Raw genomic sequence first — 20,577 nt, forward strand, 5'->3', positions numbered from 1 at the left:
ACAGATACAAAAATTGATCAAGTTTCAGAACAAACGATTTTTTTAGAACTGACGACCCATGTTTTCAAAGGTTAATTTTTCAATGATTTTGTCCATTTTGTTAGATTTGAAACTATAAAATCAGAGCTTACTTTGAAGATTAGGTGAACAGAGTTTGGGTCAAAAGATAAAGACTTCTAAAAGGTAGCCGTTGCTATCGCCTTCAGGCTGTCAGAACAAAGGTCGATAGTCGCCGGTGATGAGCTTAAAGGTCGTTGGAGCAAAGGTGGGTAGTCGCTGGCGATAAGCTTGAAGGCCTTCGAACTTTCGCTTACATCTAGTTAAGGAGGGTAAAAACAAAAGCAGGGAGATGGAATTACAGATCTTGGGGTGTGAGGGTGGAGGCCAATTCCATCACTTTTGGTGGAAATGGAATTGGAAAATTTTCCAATTCCATCATACCAAACAAACATCTTGATGGAAATCAATTCCATTTCCATTTCCATACCTCCCAATTCCATCATATCAAACGTGGCATAACTCTTTCAGCTTGTATTTATAAGTTTTAAATTTAAGAAAGAGTGTGACTCATTTTATAAGTTTCAATTTAGATTTGTCTTAGTATTTAATTTTTTTTTAATATTATCTTTAATTATTTTTTTCTTAACATATTTTTCTATACATTCTTTTTCATTTTATTTTCTATTTATTCTAAGAGTATATTTAGAAACAAAAATATATTTTAAAGTTATTTATTGCTTTTAACTAATTATTAGTTATTCCTAAATTAGTTATTTAAAGGTTATAATAAGGACTTAATAAAGTATTTATCAATTTTATTTCTATAATTAATATTTAAATATATCTTTTTGTATTAATTTTTTATGCCATCCGGATTTCAAAACTAAAGATACGGCCATACCGGCACTCTAGAAACCCTTTTGACTTTTTTTTTATTAACATTTTTTATGGTTGGCAAAAAAAATTAACATTTTTCATGTTAGCTCCTTTTATGATTAGAATTTGATAAAACTTATGCATTGGATGCTTAATATAATAGTTAGTTGTAGGTTCGATTTTTTTTTTTCAAAATACCTCTATTAATAGTAAAGATTCAAACAAATAAGTAATTTTAATATATATTATTAATAATATTAGTTTAAATTTACCCATTTTTTAAAATAACTAATTTAAGTCTTTTTAAATATTTTTAAATTAGTTACCTAATTATTACATTAAATAAGTATTTAATAGCTTTAGTACTACATGCATGATTTTAAATTTTGTGATCTTTCCCGAAAGGGGGAAAAAAATAGTTAACGAGTATGAAAGATTCAAGAGAAAATGACATTGAGGTCTTACAAAAGATAAAATATTGTAAAAAAAGTCTCTTTAAACTTGATAATTGCATGAAAGTCCCAAAGGGACTTGATTGCATTAATGAGAATATGAGTAGACACTATTGCCCTTCCTAATGAAGAGGCAAAAAACAAAGGCATAATTAATTTCCTTCATCTTTTTCATAAAGCTCCTGTATGAGAAAGAAAAGCTTGACAACAAAAGAAGCAAAGTGGTGGAGCACCTTCCCTATCACCACTATTAAAGTCAAGGCACCTTTCGCTTTATCCTCTTAGTTGATTTTGAGGTTCAAAACTTTCTTTCCTGTTTTCTCCTAAAATATTTTGGTTAGCATATTGGGTTTTTGTGTAGCGTATGTAGAAAATTGTTTCTCCCTTTAGCTATTGCTAAGCTTTTGTTTTTGGTCTATTATGAATAAGGTAACCAATTGCAGGGCTTATGGTTTTGGTTCGGTATATGTTGGTAATTTAATTTGGGGTTTCATCATGGGTTGGTAGGGTAATGATGGATGCTTTGTTTTTGGGCATATTATGAGTAGATTGATTGTGGGTTTGCTCTATTTGATCATGATTTAGTGGGAGTGGATGAAAAAGATGAAAATTCGTATGAATAGAAATCCTTACTACAAAAATAGGAGAATGCGTTTTCAATCCAAATCATGATAGTTGTCAATATAACTATTTGACTTATTATATAGATTTACATTAAAGATAATGAGTATGTCTTAAAAACATCTATTTTCTATTTTCATATAGGGAAAAGTTTGTAAATAATGGAAAAGATAATATGCGGTATATTGGGGATAGTGTGAGAATAAGAAACATAAAAGAAAACACAAGTGATGAAGAGTTAAAGACAACGGCACCTCTTTTTTTTTAAAAAAAAAGGTCTCCAAAGTTCAAGCACACTTGAAATTAAATTTTTGTTAAACTTATATCAGTGGATATATTAACAAGTGACAGTTCCAATATTAACAAGTAAGGAAAGGTGTATTGACAAGAGAGAGTGCAAATAATGACAACTAAATACATATCAAAATGTAACATTTTGGATTATACCAATCTCAATTGCATTGCATGGTGTTATTGTTGCCATTTGATTTTGTCTTACCCTGTCTTCTTTGTTATGTTTTTTTTTTTTTTGCAAAGTAATTGTTTAACTATAACTTGTTGCGTGTTATTAAGCCAAAATTATTTGAGAATGAGGGTAAAATCGACAATAAAGTGAAATCGGCCAAAGTTTATATCTAGTCTGATGCGTGAGTTTATTTGCTGTACTGAATTAATTTGTTTATTGTGGTTTTCAATAAGATTCGCATGATCCTTATATGTTAAATTTTGTTTACAGTGATTCGTGTAACATTCATGTCCTCTCATGACTACATGAGCAGAATGGCACTGTTCGTGATAATGCAGGATTTACTATGCCATGGTACTCGAAGAATGAACAACAAAAGCTTGAGGTCGGATGCCTATGATAGTTGGTTACTCATAAAAACGACAAACATAGGGATAAAGTGCTATCAGTGCTACTAGATTTCAACCAAAGCAAAAGGAGATAAAACCATTAACAATTATGGGTGTTAGAAATGAATAGAGCCCTCTGGTTAACAACCCATTTTATAGTAGGAATGAATTCAATGATATTAAATTATATATAATATGATTTAATACTCTCTTTTTTCGTATGTTAATCTTTTCATATGTTACGTGTAGAAGAACCAGTCCAATTACGTTGAATTTCATTTATTTCCTTACATTTTAAAAAAAAACATAATATATATCAGTAGAAAACTTAACAAGTAATAGTGCAATTACTAATAAATCAGGGTATAGATATTAATAACTAGTACAAGAAACATTGACAACTAAAGTATTCTTAATTTCAAATTTGTTATTGAATTATATATATATATCTTAAAATATAAATATCATGACACATTATAACTAATTATAACTAAAGTGTATTACTGAAAGTTATATTAATTGAATGCTATTAAAAAAAGACAGTTCCAACCATTGGCAAATGATGGTGAAGTCATTGACAAATCTAATAACAACCAGTGATAAGTTAAGGTGTAATAAATGACAAGCAATTATATAATTTCATATCAGTGATGATAAGCATGTTATCAGGGATTTTATATAACATCGTAGCCAACCTTATATCATATTATAGCTAACTTTATATCATATGACATTATAACTAACTTGATATCATCAGATAAATTGACAAGTGATAATGCAACGATTGACAAGCAGGGAAGCATATATCGACAATATAAGGTGTAAATAATTACAACTAATTACACATCAGAATCGAACATACCATTTCATAGCTAACTTTCATTCACATACGGCTTCATATACGTGTAATTTTGCTAATTTCACAACCCATCCCAAAAAACATATGGATTGCAAATATCCAATATCAAACTAATTGTTGGTGTGTATTGTCATATATATATATATATATATATATAATTCCATTCAAACCATTTACCAAAAAAAAGAAAAAAAGCTTCCATAACATGTTCTTAATTGAGATTTGGGTTCTTATATGTCTTGACAGTATGTTCAGCCTCATTGCATCTTTCGTAGCACATGAAATTGACAGTGGCCCTCCAATCTCATTAAACAAGGTAAGTAAAGACATAGACAATCCATTCATACCTCTAAAATATTGATTAATCTTATGGTAAATGACAAATTAGAGTGTATATAATAACAACTTAGCAGTGCATCAGTAACAACTTACATAGCAAAAAACGGTTCAGACTAAACCTACACATCTTACTCCTTCATTGCTCATCCCTTACTGCTTCTATATGGCCACTATTTTCATTCTCTTCTATATATATATGACTATTTTCTCCATTAAACTTTATTAAATGCTCCACCCCTCCATCATCTATTAACTCCATAAATGTATTCTTATGAAACATAACAAAGAATTTCAAATCAAAAGAATTACTTTTTTTTAAGAAATGATAATGATATAATTTTCTTCGATTCTTCATAACTTGTTTCTTTTTTTATACTTATTGTTTTTACACTACCCCCAATATATTACAAATCATATTCTCCATCATTTATAAATTTACCCTATATATGGGAAAAAAAACAAAATAGATACTTTCCGGACGTGCTTGCCTTCTTTAATGTAAACTTGCATCATATAGCCGTTATTAACAAGTGAATCAGCAATATTGACAACTATCATGGCCTCGTTTTTTTCATTTATTCTCACTAACCCATGCTCAAACAGAGTAACCCATTATCAACCCACCCACAATATATTCAAAAACATAGTATCCATCATCATCGTACCCACCTATAGTGAAATCCCAACTTAAATTGCTAATACATACCAAACGAAAAATACAAACGCTGATTTGCTTAACTGGTTCATATCGGACCAAAAACAAAAGCTTTGCAACAACTAAAGAGCAAACTAATTTTCAACATACCTATGCCCAAACCTAATTTGTCCATCAAAATGTTTTAAGAGAGGAGATGAAAGAAACTTTCAAACCTCAAAATTGGTCAAGAAGATAAAGATGAAATGTAAATGGCAGAATGATTTTTAACATACTCATACCCAAACCTAATTTATTAACCAAGATGTTCTAAGAGAGGAGAGAAAAGAAACTTTTGAACCTAAAACTCGACTGAGACAATAAAAAAAAAAAAGGTGCTTGAACTTCACTAACACGGATGGAGAAAATGCTCCATCAATGACTTTTTGCTTCTTTCTCATGCACAAGGTTCCAAGATGCACAGTTCTCCCTTTTTTTTTCCAGTGTTTTTTCTGTCTATATTACAAAGGGCAAAGAAGTCTACCCACATTTTATTAAATTGCACTACATCTCTTCGGGACTTGTGATTAATTAGAAGGTTTTTAGAAACTCTTTTGCTGTATTTTTTTCTTTTTCCGAAGACGTCAATGCAATTTTCTCAAGATTCAACGGGCAATGCACGTGCCGTTGAAATGCGCCTTCCCTGCATTTCGGCACTTGCAAAGCATCCCAACTATTGTTGCTCTAGTCCAGCCGGCCGCTGCTTCACTTATCGATCCCACAACCTTCACTCTCTGGTCGTTCTCCATCAAAACCTCTCATTCTTGGGATCTTCCTCTGTTCAACAAATTCCTGATAAGAACGACGATAGCCAACTTGGATAATCCATTACTCTCTACACCCAAGGCCCAACCCTCACTTTTCCTTCCACATTGGCGTTTATCGTTACCAAAAGGTAACAACCAACCTTCACTGGCAGCGTTATGTCTTCTGGTTGTCGAATTTCTGGATTCCCTTGTAAACTTTGTTCTGGGTTTTAGTAAGGAATGAACATTTTTAAGTATGCACGAGCCTTTTATTGCCTTTTCTCGATCGATGGCATGCGAACTTTCTTTCTGTACTTTGATGGATATTCGGTACATTTGCGTACTGGACCAAGTCCTTGTTACAAGTCTGTCTGCTGAAGATTTGCAGTGCCCAATGATTTGGCAGAAAGGTGCCCAAAGTAATTATGGGCTTGAATAATCACCCTTACGGGTTCTTTTTTCTTGTTTCTTCTTAACTTTTAGTGCTGTGTAAATAATGTGAGGCTGCTGCTTGATTGCAATGTAGCGTTGCGCTTGTGATTGAGTATAAGCAGATCTACGGAGTAAATTTGACAACTTTAACCAGATGAGTGCAATTAATTGCGGACGTCTTGTGAACTGATCATTGCGGGTTTGTTGATTGTCGTGAATCCTTGGGTACTTGCTCAGATTTTAATTATTCGCTGGAAGCTACTGAATTGCAGTGTTTCATGACGATTGATTCTTCTGTCCAGATGCCACAAATTTTTTAGATTTGTTTAATCATTTTCCTCACGAAAGTAAAACGTAATCATAACTAAGGATCTGTATAGATGATAGCAGCAGCAACAACAACAAGTCTTATCCCACTAGGTGGGGTCGGCTACGTGAATCACACGACGCTATCATGCTCTGTCAACAACCCAGTCCTTAGATATGTTATTGACCAGGAGGTCTTATTCAATGACCTCATTGAGCGTTCTTCTCAGTCTTCCTCTGCTCCTTTTTATGGGACTCCATATTGTCTGATCGACCCTCTTCATCGGGGACTCTAATGGCCTTCTCTGCATATGTCAAAACTATCTTAAGCGATGTTTAATCTTTTTCTCTTGGATTGGTGCTACACTGACTCTTGTTCTGATATTTTCATTTTGAATCTTATTTTTTCTCATATGACCACACATCTATCTCAACATCCTCATTTCTGCTACCCCAATTTTGTGCTTTTGTTTTTTCTTTATCTCCCAACATTCACTATCATACAACATAGCTGGTCTTATAACTGTCTGACAAAATTTTCCCTTAAGCTTCTTAGGTACTTTCTTATCATAAATAACTCCGGTAGCCTTCCTCTACTTTAACCAGCCAGCTTGTATTCTATAAGAAATGTCTCCATCAATTTCACCATCCTTATGTACAATGGATCCTAGGTATTTAAACTTTGATACTTGAGGAATGATCTGTATAGATGACGCGTTCCTTTTTTCCTGTACATTTTCCCTTTATGGCTTCCACAAGGCAGTATAAATCACGGCACAGCAGTAAATTTAGAATTTATTTAGTCATAAGTTCGTTAAGAACTGCTTATACAGCTAATTTAATTCAATAGAATTACCCTTGAGCGTCCTTAACTGTCCAAGCTCCTAAAATGTATGTAAAACTGGTATTTCCTGTTATTGTATTCTCTGTATAGTGTCTCAGTATTCAATTCAAAGAGGTGTAATTGACAATTATTGATACTAGTTATCATTTTTTAAATGTAGCTTTAGTTTTTCTTCTGCCATACTACATTCCCTGAAGATGGTGGCGACAGCATTTTCTGGCTTGCAATTGGCAATACCTACAGCCTGTTTTTGTTCATCACAAAGATTTGCGGATGCAGGCGCTGTGGTTCTTGGTGGCAAGTCCAAGGTGGGATCATGGAATAAACTGGCAAGCGCATGTCATATCGCATCATTGCATCCTTTCCGGCGAAGCTTTACATCATCTTCCATAAGATTTGACAAAACATGTACAAGGGCAATGGCTGAGTCTAGTGAAAACAAGCCAGTGTCAGGACTGCCAATTGATTTAAAAGGTTATTCTTCTTTTTGCTGAAAAATCCTTCTGTTAAGTATTTTGTTTCTGCATACATGTCTCCTTGAAGTCTAAATTTATATTGTGACAGCATGAACTGCCCTTTCCTCTATTATCTATTTCATGTATTCCTAAGAATGTTGAACATTGGTCTGCAAGTTGCTCAGAACAAAAGCAGTAACCTCTCATCGATGTAACAAATTGTTCTTGCTGAATGCTGATGTAGAAGTTATTGAAAGATGCTCTTTGCCCCTAAGGATGGTGTGGTATACGTTGCTTTGTTTTCTGTCATATTTATTGCCTGTAAATGGCTCTTGGTCTTTTTGTCATAGTTTTTCTTTCACACAACTTAACTAGGAACCCCATTTTTTTTTCCCATTTAGATGATATAAGTAATTTTCCACTGAAAGTAGTTATAATTATAGGTAAAAGGGCTTTTATTGCTGGCGTGGCTGATGACAATGGATATGGTTGGGCGATTGCAAAATCCCTTGCTGCTGCTGGAGCTGAAATTCTTGTAGGCACGTGGGTACCTGTAAGTCCATATGCAAATATGAAGGCTTTGTTTCTTTTTTTTTTTTTTTTGGGACATTTTTTTCTGTTTTCCAGTCCTTGTTTAATGATGTAATTACTGACCATAAAATGTTCTATAGGCTTTGAACATTTTTGAGTCTAGCTTGCGACGTGGAAAATTTGACGACTCACGCTTGTATGATGCCAACTGCTGTTGTTGAGTTAATGGTTGGTTATCTGAAGTCGGTGTACTTTGCTCATACTCAGTTTTTCAGATTACCCGGTGGTTCGATGATGGAGATCACTAAAGTTTATCCCTTAGATGCAGTTTTTGACAACCCTGCGGATGTACCAGAAGACGTGAGGGAGAAATACATAGTTCTTTTTCAAACTTCCAGACGCAAACTTTTATACGGTGTTATTTTATAAAAAAAATTGAATATTCTGATGCTTTGTCTGTTTTTGAACACTTGTGCAGATAAAATCAAACAAGCGTTATGCTGGATCCTCTAATTGGACTGTTCAGGTATACACCTTTGCATTGTCAAGATAATATTTTGACTGCCAACTTGATCTCTGGCCTTAATTATTCAAAAGTACAACTTACTATAAGTATGAGGATGAGCATTGTAATTTTGCCCCGCAAAATGATTTTCAAGATGTTTGCACGGCCTTTAACTCACCTTACATAGTTGAACATCTTGAAATTGCAGTGAAGGGAAGCCCTAACTTGCTAAAGTGACATTTTTCTCTCACATTTTATTTTTATCTTTCATCTTTTCCATGCTTACATCATAGGTGACTTTCTTTTGGGAAATGGATGTCATTGCGAAAATATGCTGTGCTGGGCTTGAATAATTGAATTGCATCTTTTGAGATAATATAAAAGTTTCACAATTTTTCAGTCACTCTAATGTATCGTTTCAGCTACTCTGCCCAATAAATTGTGAATTTTTTGTCATCTACTATGCTTTCTTTCTCCTTTACTTTTTTGTGTGGTCAAGCATCAAGCCTTTCTTTCTAACTTCATTTTCAAGTTATTTTTTCAAATTTAATTATATGAATTAATTCATCATATTACTTTTTTTTTAAAATATTTTGCTGTATACATTTAATTTTTCGTACTTGAGTGAAATGAACTCTTGTTCTATATTTCTCAGAGCAGGGAACTTTATCTTTAGTAAAGCATTCAGCCAATTAGTGATTTATGTACTGTCTTAATTTCCTGCATGACTGAATTGCAAGGTTTTGTTATGTGTCATGCGCGTCATTCTTATTTGCAGGAAGTGGCTGAATCTGTTAAAAAAGACTTTGGCAGTATAGATGTCCTCGTGCACTCACTTGCCAATGGACCTGAGGTACGGTAGATGCTCTAACAAAGTTTCTTTATGCTTTTTATCTCTGCGTTTAACAAGCAGTCAATACTCAATTTTGTTATAGGTGAGCAAACCATTACTGGAGACATCTCGAAAAGGATATCTTGCTGCATTATCTGCATCTAGCTACTCTTATGTCTCTTTACTCAAGCATTTCCTTCCCATTATTAGCCCAGGCATGTATCTTATTTAACATGGCTGCCATTATATTGCTTCTTGCTTTGGTATATCATTTTCTTACCTTTCTGTTTTGGTTGTAGGTGGATCTTCAATCTCTCTTACATACATTGCTTCAGAGAGGATTATTCCTGGGTGTGTTAATTATGCCTTGAAGAGTCTGTAATTATTATTGTCCTGATTTTGGTGTGACTCTATCGTTCTTGAACTAATTAATAGTAATATGCAGATATGGTGGGGGTATGAGTTCTGCAAAAGCTGCATTGGAAAGTGATACACGAGTAAGTGTGTAATCTATTTTTGGTATTTTTTGTTTGTTTGTTTGTTTTTTCCTTGCCTCTGGATGTTTGAACTTTTATATAATTGTATGTTCTTTCAGGTGCTTGCTTTTGAGGCGGGCAGAAAGCACAAAATCAGAGTCAATACGATATCTGCTGGTACTTGGGACAATATTTTTAGCGTGATATAGTTTTTCCTTTTCTATATCTAATGGGTCTTAAGATTGCTATAATTTGTCAGCCTCAAGTGAGTCAAAGATTAAATAGCAGCGGGCGTCTTGCTTTCTACATGAGCTATTTCATGAAAGGGCCTATGTTAAAGAATTTGATTTTATATTGCATGGACTTGCCAGATTCTATTATATGCTCACAATCTCCCATATATGTTTGGACTTGATTTGCATTAAGATACAGGCGCCTAACTTACTGGCAACATTTGTCACAACTGTATTTTTTGCTTCAATGAATACATATCGAGTGTTATATGAAACTGAATCCTTACAGAAAAGCATGAATTAAGCCCTCATGAAGTTTATTTCCATTCATACTATTGTATATGTCGCTCCCCTGCTGATGTAGAACTACATTTAGGTCCTTTGAGAAGTCGTGCTGCAAAAGCAATTGGATTCATTGACATGATGATTGATTACTCAATAGCGAATGCACCCCTACAGAAAGAACTATCAGCAGGTAATATTTTCATTTCCCTTCAATACTCTTCCTCATCGCATTGTACAATGTCTTTTTCCTGTCACGACTGAGTTAAAATTTCATATGACAGACGAGGTGGGCAACACAGCTGCCTTTCTAGCATCCCCTTTGGCATCTGCCATCACTGGTGCTGTTATATATGTGGACAATGGCCTCAATGCGATGGGCGTTGGAGTTGACAGTCCAATTTTCAAAGACTTGGATATTCCCAAGGACCAACACTAAATCCCTCAACTAGGAATCCAGGAGTTGATACTAGCTCCCCCTTTCTATTTTCCCCACCCCCAGATGTCGTTAGCACCGCCCCCCAAAAACAAAAATGAGTATTTGCTCTTTTTTAGGCTCCTTTGTTATTTTTCTCCCATAAGATTTCTCCCCCACCTGTATTGTGTTGCTCAGCTGCGCAAGTCCCGCAATTATGACCATCATAATCTATACATTGATTCCATCTGTTAGTGCAATTTGTGTTGGCTGAATGCCTGAATCTGTATATTTGTTTTCATCGAATAAAGTTAGCTGCTGTAATACGATCTTTGCCAGCCCAAAACTGTCATGCCGTAGTTCGTCATAAATTTATTAAATCTTTAAAAAAATATATAAATAAAAATGTATTCCAAATAAATTTTATTCCCATTATAGTCTATACATTGCAGGTTTGTTTCCGTCGAATCATTTACATGACAGAAACAAATAAACCCACGGGAGACAGGAGCTAAGCAGCAAAGATGCTATGGTCGGAAAATTCGAATGGTTTTAGTAACCTGGAGCCTACAAAATGGACACTTTGATACTGCAGAACAGCATCTATGACAAAGCACATGACCGCAAGGCACTATTGTGATATTAACTTCAGCAGTCAGACAAACCCGACACAGCCATGCTGCCTTTGCTGTATCAGCCTCTTTTGTCGCCGCTTCAACCCTTTCCTGTACAATTATCATAATATAACATGTCATCTCAGAAATGAAATGCGGTTTTACACTTTAGAAGAAAACAATTGAGCCAGGTATCACTTTATTTTCACACGAGTGAAGACATGACATGCATGTAATGAAAGCATTTATTCCATTAAAAAATTACACCAAAAAGGAAACCATTGACGAGTTCTCCCAAGTACTAACAAGTTCCCTCTGAATCCTCCCAAACTTGGGTAGATTATTTCAGTCCAAATATTCAACAAATACGTGATACCACAAACGGACCAAACAACTGCAACTAACTTTCATTAACTTCATTCCAAATCCCCTAACTGTAAACAGAAAAAGCGAACAAGTTAAACCATTCATTCCCAAAAGCATAGGGACAGGCAATAATTAAGACAGCCTGTGATATGATAAACCTTTTGACTGCTGAAGTTTCGCCGTATGTGTCCATTTTAAATGGTCAATTCATTCCACAGAATTGTAATTGATATGAAAGTTTAATGGAAACACTTTTTAGCACTAGTCGAGAGGACTAGGTTTGCAGAGATGTCTGGTAGAAGATTCGACATCTTTTAGATCGATCTGTTATATGTCGCAGATCATTTTTTTGCGTAGGGGCATGCCCCTTTTTATATAATTTTTTATTAGAGGAATAGAATTCTTTAAACTTTTTTTTCCCAAAAAAACAAAGGGTCAATTCACTCAAAAACAAACATAATATTACAAATTACAAAAGACCAACCTGCTCCAATAGGAGTGCTGCTTGAGATTCTCTGAGATTTTCTTGCAAAGCTATTGTTCTCTGAAGTAAAGCCTGCTTCTCCACATCAATATTCATTCCAGCAGCAGAGAGTATCTCATTAACCGCCTGCACCAGTTCTACGGCTGAAACTTTGCCATGCTGGACTTCTCTCGTTGGCTGCAGTATTCAGTTAAAGCATATCAAGACACGCAAGCAAGACAGAAGATGTCACAACACATCAAATACAAATAGGATATGAATTATGAAACAGTTAGTTCTTGACAAAATTCTAGATTTCCAAAGAGAGGATTCCATACAATTCAAGAAGTTGAAAAGCTTGATCTGGCTTATTTGTTTCTCTCTTTTTTTCCTCCAGTTTTATATTTTAAATACTTTACGTTTACATATACCTAAACAAATAAAAAAGAAACTACTTCCAGTATATTGATCAGAGAAATCCCAATCAAGCCTCTGGAGAAGTCTTCCACACAACATACATGAAAAATGGGTTGCAGAAGTAGGCAATCCATAAGAAAAAAACAATAATAAGCAGCAAGCCCATAGAGCTGAACCTGAGAGATGCTTCTGCCCCTTTGCGCACTCTCTGAAACCTCAACATGAGGCCTGTTACTGCTTACTACAAGGCTATCACCTACCAAGGTTTCTGACAGAGGACTGCTTGCTGCTATACTTTTAAATGAAAAAACTTGAGAAGAAAGTAGAACTTGGGTAACGCCTGGAGCAATTTCAATCTTAAATCTGTATAAAGCTTGGCCTGCTGATGGTCTGACATCCTCAGGAACTTTGCCATATTTTAGCTTCTCTCCATTTTGAGAACGCCAAGCCACTATTTCACCTGAATAAAAAGGCCTCAACGGATGGAACTGAATAAGACGAGCATCTTGAGGCAATATTTCTTTTCCCACCAAATTACTGCTTCCCCTTCCGGATTCAACTTCTTTCTTGTCAAAGCACAGGTTTAAAGCATTAACAACTGAAATCTCAGATCCTTCAGGACAAACAAATAAAGGTCCAATAGGCAATACAGTAGGAGAGCCTAAAACCTGGCTGACAACAATGGCAATGAGATCAAAAATCGATACATAAGCTGGTGGTTCTGCAATTAGAATACGGGTTTTTGATTTTTTCACAAAATAAAGAGTCTGATGTACAGATTCACCCTTCCAGTCTGGTATGATAAAGTCTTTACCAACACGAGTAATATCAACTAACTTGGGCAAGAGCAAAAACCTCGTTTTAAGATTTGCAACAAATTGCAGATTTTCTGCAGTTGATTTGAGTAAGGATTGTATTGTATCCAAAGCTAAGTTGTTAACCGCAGGAATGTAACAGCCCATGCTGTTAACAATGGTCCATACAGCAACCTGAAGCGAAGTGCTTGATAATTTCTGTTTGATAGTCACTAGTGAAACGCACCCCACAGAATCTAAAGTCTGCAACTGCTCATTCTCATCAAGTTCCTAAAAGCCCAAGCAGAAACTTTTCCGGTAAGTAACAACTCTGTTAACAAACTTGGCAACAAATAAAATTTAATAAAATTAAGAAAGCATGATAGCGAATTAACTTGAAAAGCAAATCAATATTTGAAATCATGCTACCTCTAGAACAACTTCGGACAACTTTTTAATGCCCAGCACACTACATACTTGCTCAGAGAGGTCTGGGTGGACAAATCTTATCTTGGAAATATCAATACATTTGATGTATCGAGAACCACAGGAATCAATATAGACACATGATGTTGAATGAACAAGCCTGCAGCCATCATCAGGAACTATGGCTTCAGATTTCCAGTTAGACCTATCGAGTGTGTTTCCCTCAATAATCTGATCACATATAAAATTCAAAATTTCCATCACAGCCCGTAGCTCATTTGGATTTAAATGCTGATATCCACAAGCTTTCTGAAGATTTAGGAGAAGATCCATTGCAGAAGAAAGGGTCAGTGTCTCCTGAAGACCCAAATCTTTTAAAATCTTCACAAATGGTAGATATACTGTAGGGAGCTCAAAAGCAAATGGAGATAAATTGATAATCAAACGCACAAAAAGAGCACTAGCAGTCACCAGGCGTGTTCCATTTGCAACAGGCAGAAATGCCACTTTCTGTAGCTCCAATAGATCTGCGGAAAAAAGTATTAGAACTTTGACAATCAAGTTAGGTCACTATAACATTAACACCGTTCATGTTGAAGCATCAATTTGATTCTGCAAGTTTTTCTGAAGATTGGTTTATAAAATTTGCAGTGATAAAAATATTTAAAGAAACAAATATTGGGGATCTCAGTAGCTCAGCATTAAACATGTTAAGCACCAAGAGCATAGCAGCAATACGTAGCAAATGGAAACCAATCTGCGTCAGACTTTGTGTAAAACCAATAATGCTTTTTTCACCCACCCTGGCCCACCAGATAAAAGCCCAAGGACACTTAATCAAAATGAGAAGTCCATGACAGAAGGAAGCCAAGGGAGTCACCTGAGGAAGAAAGGGAACCCCAAAGTTTCTCTAGATATTTCAAGATCTGACAAGTACATTGCTCAATGTTCATTCCTGATGCAATGGGCCAGTGAGCTAGGGTATCTTCACCTCCATTTTTCCCAATTTCCTGGGGCAATGACAAATATTTAGATAAATAATGCAGTTAAATAATTAAAATAGAAGTGTCATTTTTTACCTTCAGGTGCTTTAAAACCATGGAAAAGGGCGGAGGACTCCTTAAATGGAGAGCTCCCCAAGAATACTCTGGAAGAACAATCTGTGGTCTAGAAAGAATGGGAGCACAACTCCAAGCAAGAGGCCAATCTTTAGACAAAATAGCTTCACTATATGAAGCAAGTACCCTCTTGCAATGGACACTTGGAAACCCCAGCTCAGCAGGTACACATGCAATCCTGCCAAGAATGTCACAGAAGTTGTTGCTAAAATAGCGAGCAAAGTTTGAGGAAATAAATTCAATAACAGATCCTGCCAGCATCCAGACTTCCCTTGAAACTTCCTTATTTGTATTGCTCGAGTCTGATTCAAAATCATCCATATCACTTGATTTCAAGCACTCATTTCCAAGAAACTCAACTCTTCTAGCACAATCAAGTATTACATCTACTTCAATAGCAGTTCGAAGGCCAAGTTTCCTTAATATTCGAAGCCACCCATCTGTACTAAACCTTTCTCCTGGAAATTTCGTTCTCTCACCAGAGAAAATAGAGATCAACAGAGCATCACCAGGATCAAAAAGGTCTTTGGGTTTTAGGAGATCTGTTGAAAATTCATCTGAATTTTGCACAAATTTAGTTTCCATTAAAGTTTCAACAACTGACTGATTGGCTTGAAGATCATGCCAATTCGTATAAAGATGTAACAATATGCTCTCCTGCTCATTTTGAGGTTTCCTGTCAAAGCCAGGCAAGCCAAAGCGTACTAAGATCTGTTTGTCATGCAACTCCAGCACCCCAAGGGCTAGAAGAAATGAACTTTCAATTGAATCTGTGGCATAAGCAAGACAATGCTCATCATATGGTTTAAGAAACGAATGTGAAGGGATTATACATTGATCTTGACCCTGCAACTTAGTATAAGATCCAACAACTGTTTTATATATAGGCAGAGAACGTAAAACCTCAATTTCTTCTCGAGTAAAGCTGGAACCATTTGAGAACTCACTAGAAAAAAGGGAAAAAAGATCATCACAACATGAAGTGGAAAGATTAGTAGGTTCAGAGAGATATCCAGCTTGCTTAACTGCCACGAGTTTGGATGCAATAACTTGGCCAAGTGATTGACCAGGCATAGGAAAACAATTGCATGAAGCAGCACAGTCCATGAATGCTACGTCAAATATGGGTATATTACACTGGTTTAACCAAGGAAATAACCAAGGATACCTAGTTTTGGATCTTTCAAAAGCAGAAGTGTAGGATTCAATTAACTGAGCTTCAACAGTATTACCATCAGATGCTTCACCCAGATAACTGACGGCTGCTTCTCTTTCTAAAACACCACTTGTCAATGGTGGATGTTCCAAGGGTGGAATGAAGACCAGTTGTCGCTCCCTTACCCGGCATAAAACTGGCCTACCGAGAAAGGCAGGAATTAAGGGCCAACTTGAAAAAAGAGATAAATCTTCTTGTGAACCACTTAAAGTTTTCCAGAATGTTCTAATCCATTCAGGGGAAGGACCGCCTTGATCCACAGAACATGGTAGTTTCTTCCATGAAAGCCATGGAACCATATTTGATCCTGTTACATGATTCACCCAATCTTTGTGGAAAATTAGCTTCATATGATGGGCCAGAAGGTGAAGAGAGAAATTCTGTAACTTCAGAAGTGCCTGGATAGTGAGATTAGAGAAAAGTTCGCCGAATATTGGTTTGTCTAATAGTTTAGGATGCATAAACTTTGCTCCCAAGGGAACCATCAATGATTGCTGCTCCTTATTCCCAACCCAAAGTTCAGTAAAGCCCAATTTTATCAGATGGTTAGTAGCAGTTGGACATGGTAAACCTTTGAGCTCTGTAACAATGGATATAATTTTCTGGTCCCTATTTTGACCGTCTCCTGTCACAGCGTTCTTGTGAACCAGGGGTCCTCCTGCTCTACCAATATCTTCAACAACACCCCGCCCAAAATCAAATAAAGCCTTCCCTAAACTTGTCATCATTTCAAGTGCATCTCCTGAGCTGGCTGCACCTTGGGTGGCAGAGCTAAAGGAGTTAGGCATATTAGACTCTGGATGAGAACTGCTTCTGACATCAGTTTGTCTGGAACCGATTGTGACATCATCGGTTTGCAGAGAATCTGACAAGCAGTATTCAAGAACATCTATATACATGTCAACTGACCGTAACACAATTGATGTTGAAGTAATTTTTAGGAGATCACGAACCATTTTAGGTCTAATTTCACGAACAGGAAAACCCACAGCTCGGATTTCACTTACCAATTCCCATGGTACTGAAAATACAGGATAATGCTCTTTTACAAAGCTACAAACTGTAGCCGGAAGTATACTACCAATCATCCCATTCCCAGGTTGTGAAAGGAACATACCTTCTTCAGCCTTGACTAAATTTCCTGAATATAGTTGCCATACTGGAAGGTCAACAATACGGGAATAAAACGGATGCATCACCCGTTCTTTAAGGCATTCCCAATCTGCTTTGAGAATGGCTGCTGAACTTGCAGGAGTCGTGCTGCAATCACTAGGTTGATCACTCAGAACACCAGCCTTAGAACATGGCCAGAAGGAATAGATCTGATCTCCATAAGCCTTCATAGAGAGATTGATTGCAGGATAGGCACTGGAGTCAATAAAAGAACTCGGAACATCTTTTCTTAACTTCTGCATTTCTAAAACCATCTCAACGTAGGAGTCACAAACACAGGACATCAGCTCTCTGTTCCAAGATTCAACCAACTGATTTCCAGCATCGACATGTACATCAGCTAATGTTTCCCTGTCTTGATACTTAAAGAGGAAACGACCTCTGTTGTGACATACAAGGAAACACCCTAGGACCGTAACAGGCATGTTTATACAACCAGACAAAGGAAGAGGAGACATAATGGAGCTCAAGGAGAAAGGATTGGAGTGATGGCCATTTCTTGATATAAGTGCAGCAATTCCAGCAACAGGAGTCAAGTTATAGGCAAGATATCGCCTGAGAAGAAAAAAGTGGATGCTTAAATGATAAGTATAATTTGGCCGAAAAAAAAATTAGTGTAATTTATGAGGCACTGAAGTTTAAAAAAAAAAAAAAACGAAATTTGTTGTCTCAGACATTTATCAAACATTCATATCAGACATGACATGCCCTGCACGGCACTCCGTATTAAATGGGAGTCATGTCCCATGTCTCCGTCAGCATCCATACTTCCTAGGATGTTATCAAACAAACCACATCAGATCAAATAATTCATTACACGAGAAAGAACATTACAAGAAGGCAGACAAAGTATCCCATAGACAGGTATAATGAAAAAGAAAACAAGACCAAAAAGTTGAAACCAGAGTTTCCCTTTCCGTCAACAAGCCGCCTTGTTCCAGGCACTAGGTAAAAGCTTAGATGAATTGATGTGAATGAGATGGCATCTGCCTTTGAAAATTGTGGCACTCCTGTGAACTTGAATAATTACCAAAGTGTAGAAAGCATCATGCATCTGTGAAATTTCTTCCCCTTGTTTTCTTCTTCCGTCCTTAGCCTATGGAACTAGTCAAAATGACCTCAGCGAAGCTTAATTTGTTTGGCAATCGTGATAGTCAATGTAATAGCATAACATTTTTTATTTTGGCAAAGGAGAATTTAAATCCTTTTTTGTAAAAAACTGGTTCCTTTTTACGAACAAGTGACCATAACTTGTCACATTATTAGCAGACAATGATGTTATTGAAAAAATGACGCACATGGCTTATTTTCATTGGAGAATCTAATAGCAAAGATACAAAGAATCGAGTTTTTAAGTTTTTTCTTCCTAAATCAAAAATTATGGAGCAAGTCATTATAAGACATGAACAAGATAATGTCCACTACATACTTTGCATAGAATAATACCTATCAAGAGCCATATTTCTTGTTTGTCCAGAACCCAGGCAGAGTACAAGAAGCCACCGATCGATGGTTGTAACTCCTTCAGAATATGAAGTCACATCTATTATATGCATCTTAATAGCAGCATTAGAGCTGCTAAATAATCGTGATATTTGGAACTTCCTCCATTTATTTTCAGAAAAAGGATTTCTCATAAGAGCAGATGATGAGTCAATGCAAACTGAATAATTCTGGCATGGACGTGAACTTCCATCTTCCCATGTCAGTATTGATACCTGAGAGCATGAAAATTTTAAAAGATCATTAGAAGTCTGATGCTGACAGAACAGGTTTTATCATTGACCATAGGTCAACCACAGCTACTGCACATGTTTGGAGAAATCATATAAGAGAAGCAAAACAAGAAAAAAGGAGGAAAAAGTTGTTCAAAACTTGCCACGACCTAAATTTTTAGATTTATAATCTTGTGATTGTTTCAAAACTATTCATATAACTTCTAGCTGGAACAGTCTCAAAAGTTACCAGAGGAATCCAAAACCCAAATCCTCCTTATAGATTAGAATTTAAAGCACAGACCAAGACAAATCAAAATAAAAATCAAATCCATTTAAAATTCCCTCAGTTATCAAATCTCTCATAAAAGTGAAAATTCCATAAAACATTTGTCTTGTGAAATCTAGATCCTAGGATGGAGAATCAAACCTACAACTTGGGAAAACCTTGAAAGGAATGTTAACCACTCACAGGTCCTCCCCAAGATGGACAGCAAACCATCACCTAGATTCAAAGCAAGTGATTGCCAGCGCACACCAGTATATCATAGAGAATGAATTTCAAGTAACATGAATAAGGGGTAGAAATCACTAGATTGGCATCCCACCCATTCTATTGCAAGTTCTACACACACTGAAATGTCCAGTCTTGTAGTTAATTTGACTCCCAGTGAAGGATCATAACCATTTTTTTCCACTCAGTGAATTGTACTTTCTAAAAACACCTTTTGAACAAAGTAGGCAAATGAGAAAATGTTTTTCAAAAGACACTTTCGGATGAAGTGGTATCCAGGATATTATAAACTCTTCGTGTCGAGAGCAACTTTAACCCAAAAGTATAAAATATCAGGAGAGGGCCCATGAATATTTTTATTTCAATGTATATATCAAAAGAAGTACCGCATATGAAAGCCCTCTGGGGAGAAAAGGCACAAGTTTCCACCCAGAGTAAAACTATAATTCTGATTAAGAGAGTGGAGTAGCAAAACCAAACCCATTACCATTTGGTCATGAAAAACTGATAAAATGCTGACAGTCATTTATCCTAAAATCTTGAGCTATTGTGGGAAGAACCCTTCATGGTTTTGATGTGTATTTCTAGCCCAGCAAGGTCAAACGCACTAAATATATCCTCAACAGAAAATCATTACCTGCAAAACTGACTTCAAAAGAAGAAGTGCTCTTGATCCATGCTCTATAAATTTGTCAATGATTTGCCTTAACCTGTTTGATCCCAGGTTGGATCCATTCTTCAGACATTCAGATGATAGAGGCATTCGGATGATGGTAGAATCTGATGATGACCATAATTCATTCTCATTGATGAGCATTGGACTAAACTGATCACTAAATCGTCGTGTGAGGTCAGTACCTAAAAGCTCAATAATAAAGATGTCAAAACTCTATAATTCTAGACAAGAGGTGAACATTGCATTTCAAATTAATGAAACATCAAATATTTTCACATTTTCAAAATCAACCAGAAAAATGCCCTTTTCTTTCATAGACAAACTATCAAGAA

The 20,577-nt window shown here is 35.9% G+C and overlaps 2 protein-coding genes across 3 annotated transcripts in view; one reads left to right on the forward strand and one right to left on the reverse strand.

Annotated features, from left to right (window-relative positions):
* The first annotated feature begins 5,306 nt into the window (after positions 1-5,306).
* On the forward strand, positions 5,307-11,077 carry LOC114724722 (enoyl-[acyl-carrier-protein] reductase [NADH], chloroplastic-like). Of its 2 annotated transcripts, none has more exons than XM_028911156.1 (13): positions 5,307-5,591; positions 7,304-7,498; positions 7,923-8,032; positions 8,151-8,206; positions 8,286-8,370; positions 8,489-8,536; positions 9,294-9,368; positions 9,451-9,562; positions 9,647-9,698; positions 9,793-9,844; positions 9,943-10,000; positions 10,433-10,531; positions 10,623-11,077. In XM_028911156.1, the coding sequence occupies exons 1-13, from the start codon at positions 5,312-5,314 to the stop codon at positions 10,775-10,777; spliced, it is 1,377 nt and encodes a 458-aa protein (XP_028766989.1). In that variant the 5' UTR covers positions 5,307-5,311; the 3' UTR covers positions 10,778-11,077. The 2 variants fall into 2 exon arrangements, with proteins under 2 accessions (XP_028766989.1, XP_028766990.1); XM_028911157.1 differs by having other exon boundaries at positions 5,464-5,591; positions 7,185-7,498; positions 10,623-10,777.
* An 82-nt stretch (positions 11,078-11,159) lies between these two features.
* LOC114724716 (sacsin) overlaps positions 11,160-20,577 on the reverse strand; it is a 33,073-nt gene continuing 23,655 nt past the window's right edge. Inside the window, exons 8-15 of the mRNA XM_028911137.1 lie at positions 20,207-20,427; positions 18,787-19,058; positions 14,913-17,895; positions 14,714-14,843; positions 13,837-14,360; positions 12,790-13,698; positions 12,218-12,394; positions 11,160-11,478 (exon numbers count right to left, since the gene is read on the reverse strand). Coding sequence (XP_028766970.1) covers positions 11,281-11,478; positions 12,218-12,394; positions 12,790-13,698; positions 13,837-14,360; positions 14,714-14,843; positions 14,913-17,895; positions 18,787-19,058; positions 20,207-20,427 — 5,414 coding nt within the window. The 3' untranslated portion in view covers positions 11,160-11,280. The remainder of the gene's footprint in view (positions 11,479-12,217; positions 12,395-12,789; positions 13,699-13,836; positions 14,361-14,713; positions 14,844-14,912; positions 17,896-18,786; positions 19,059-20,206; positions 20,428-20,577) is intronic.

Source organism: Neltuma alba, unplaced genomic scaffold (assembly GCF_004799145.2).
Source record: "Neltuma alba isolate B1F8T4 unplaced genomic scaffold, ASM479914v2 tig00012197_pilon, whole genome shotgun sequence".
In the NCBI taxonomy this organism is placed as follows: Eukaryota; Viridiplantae; Streptophyta; class Magnoliopsida; order Fabales; family Fabaceae; genus Neltuma; species Neltuma alba.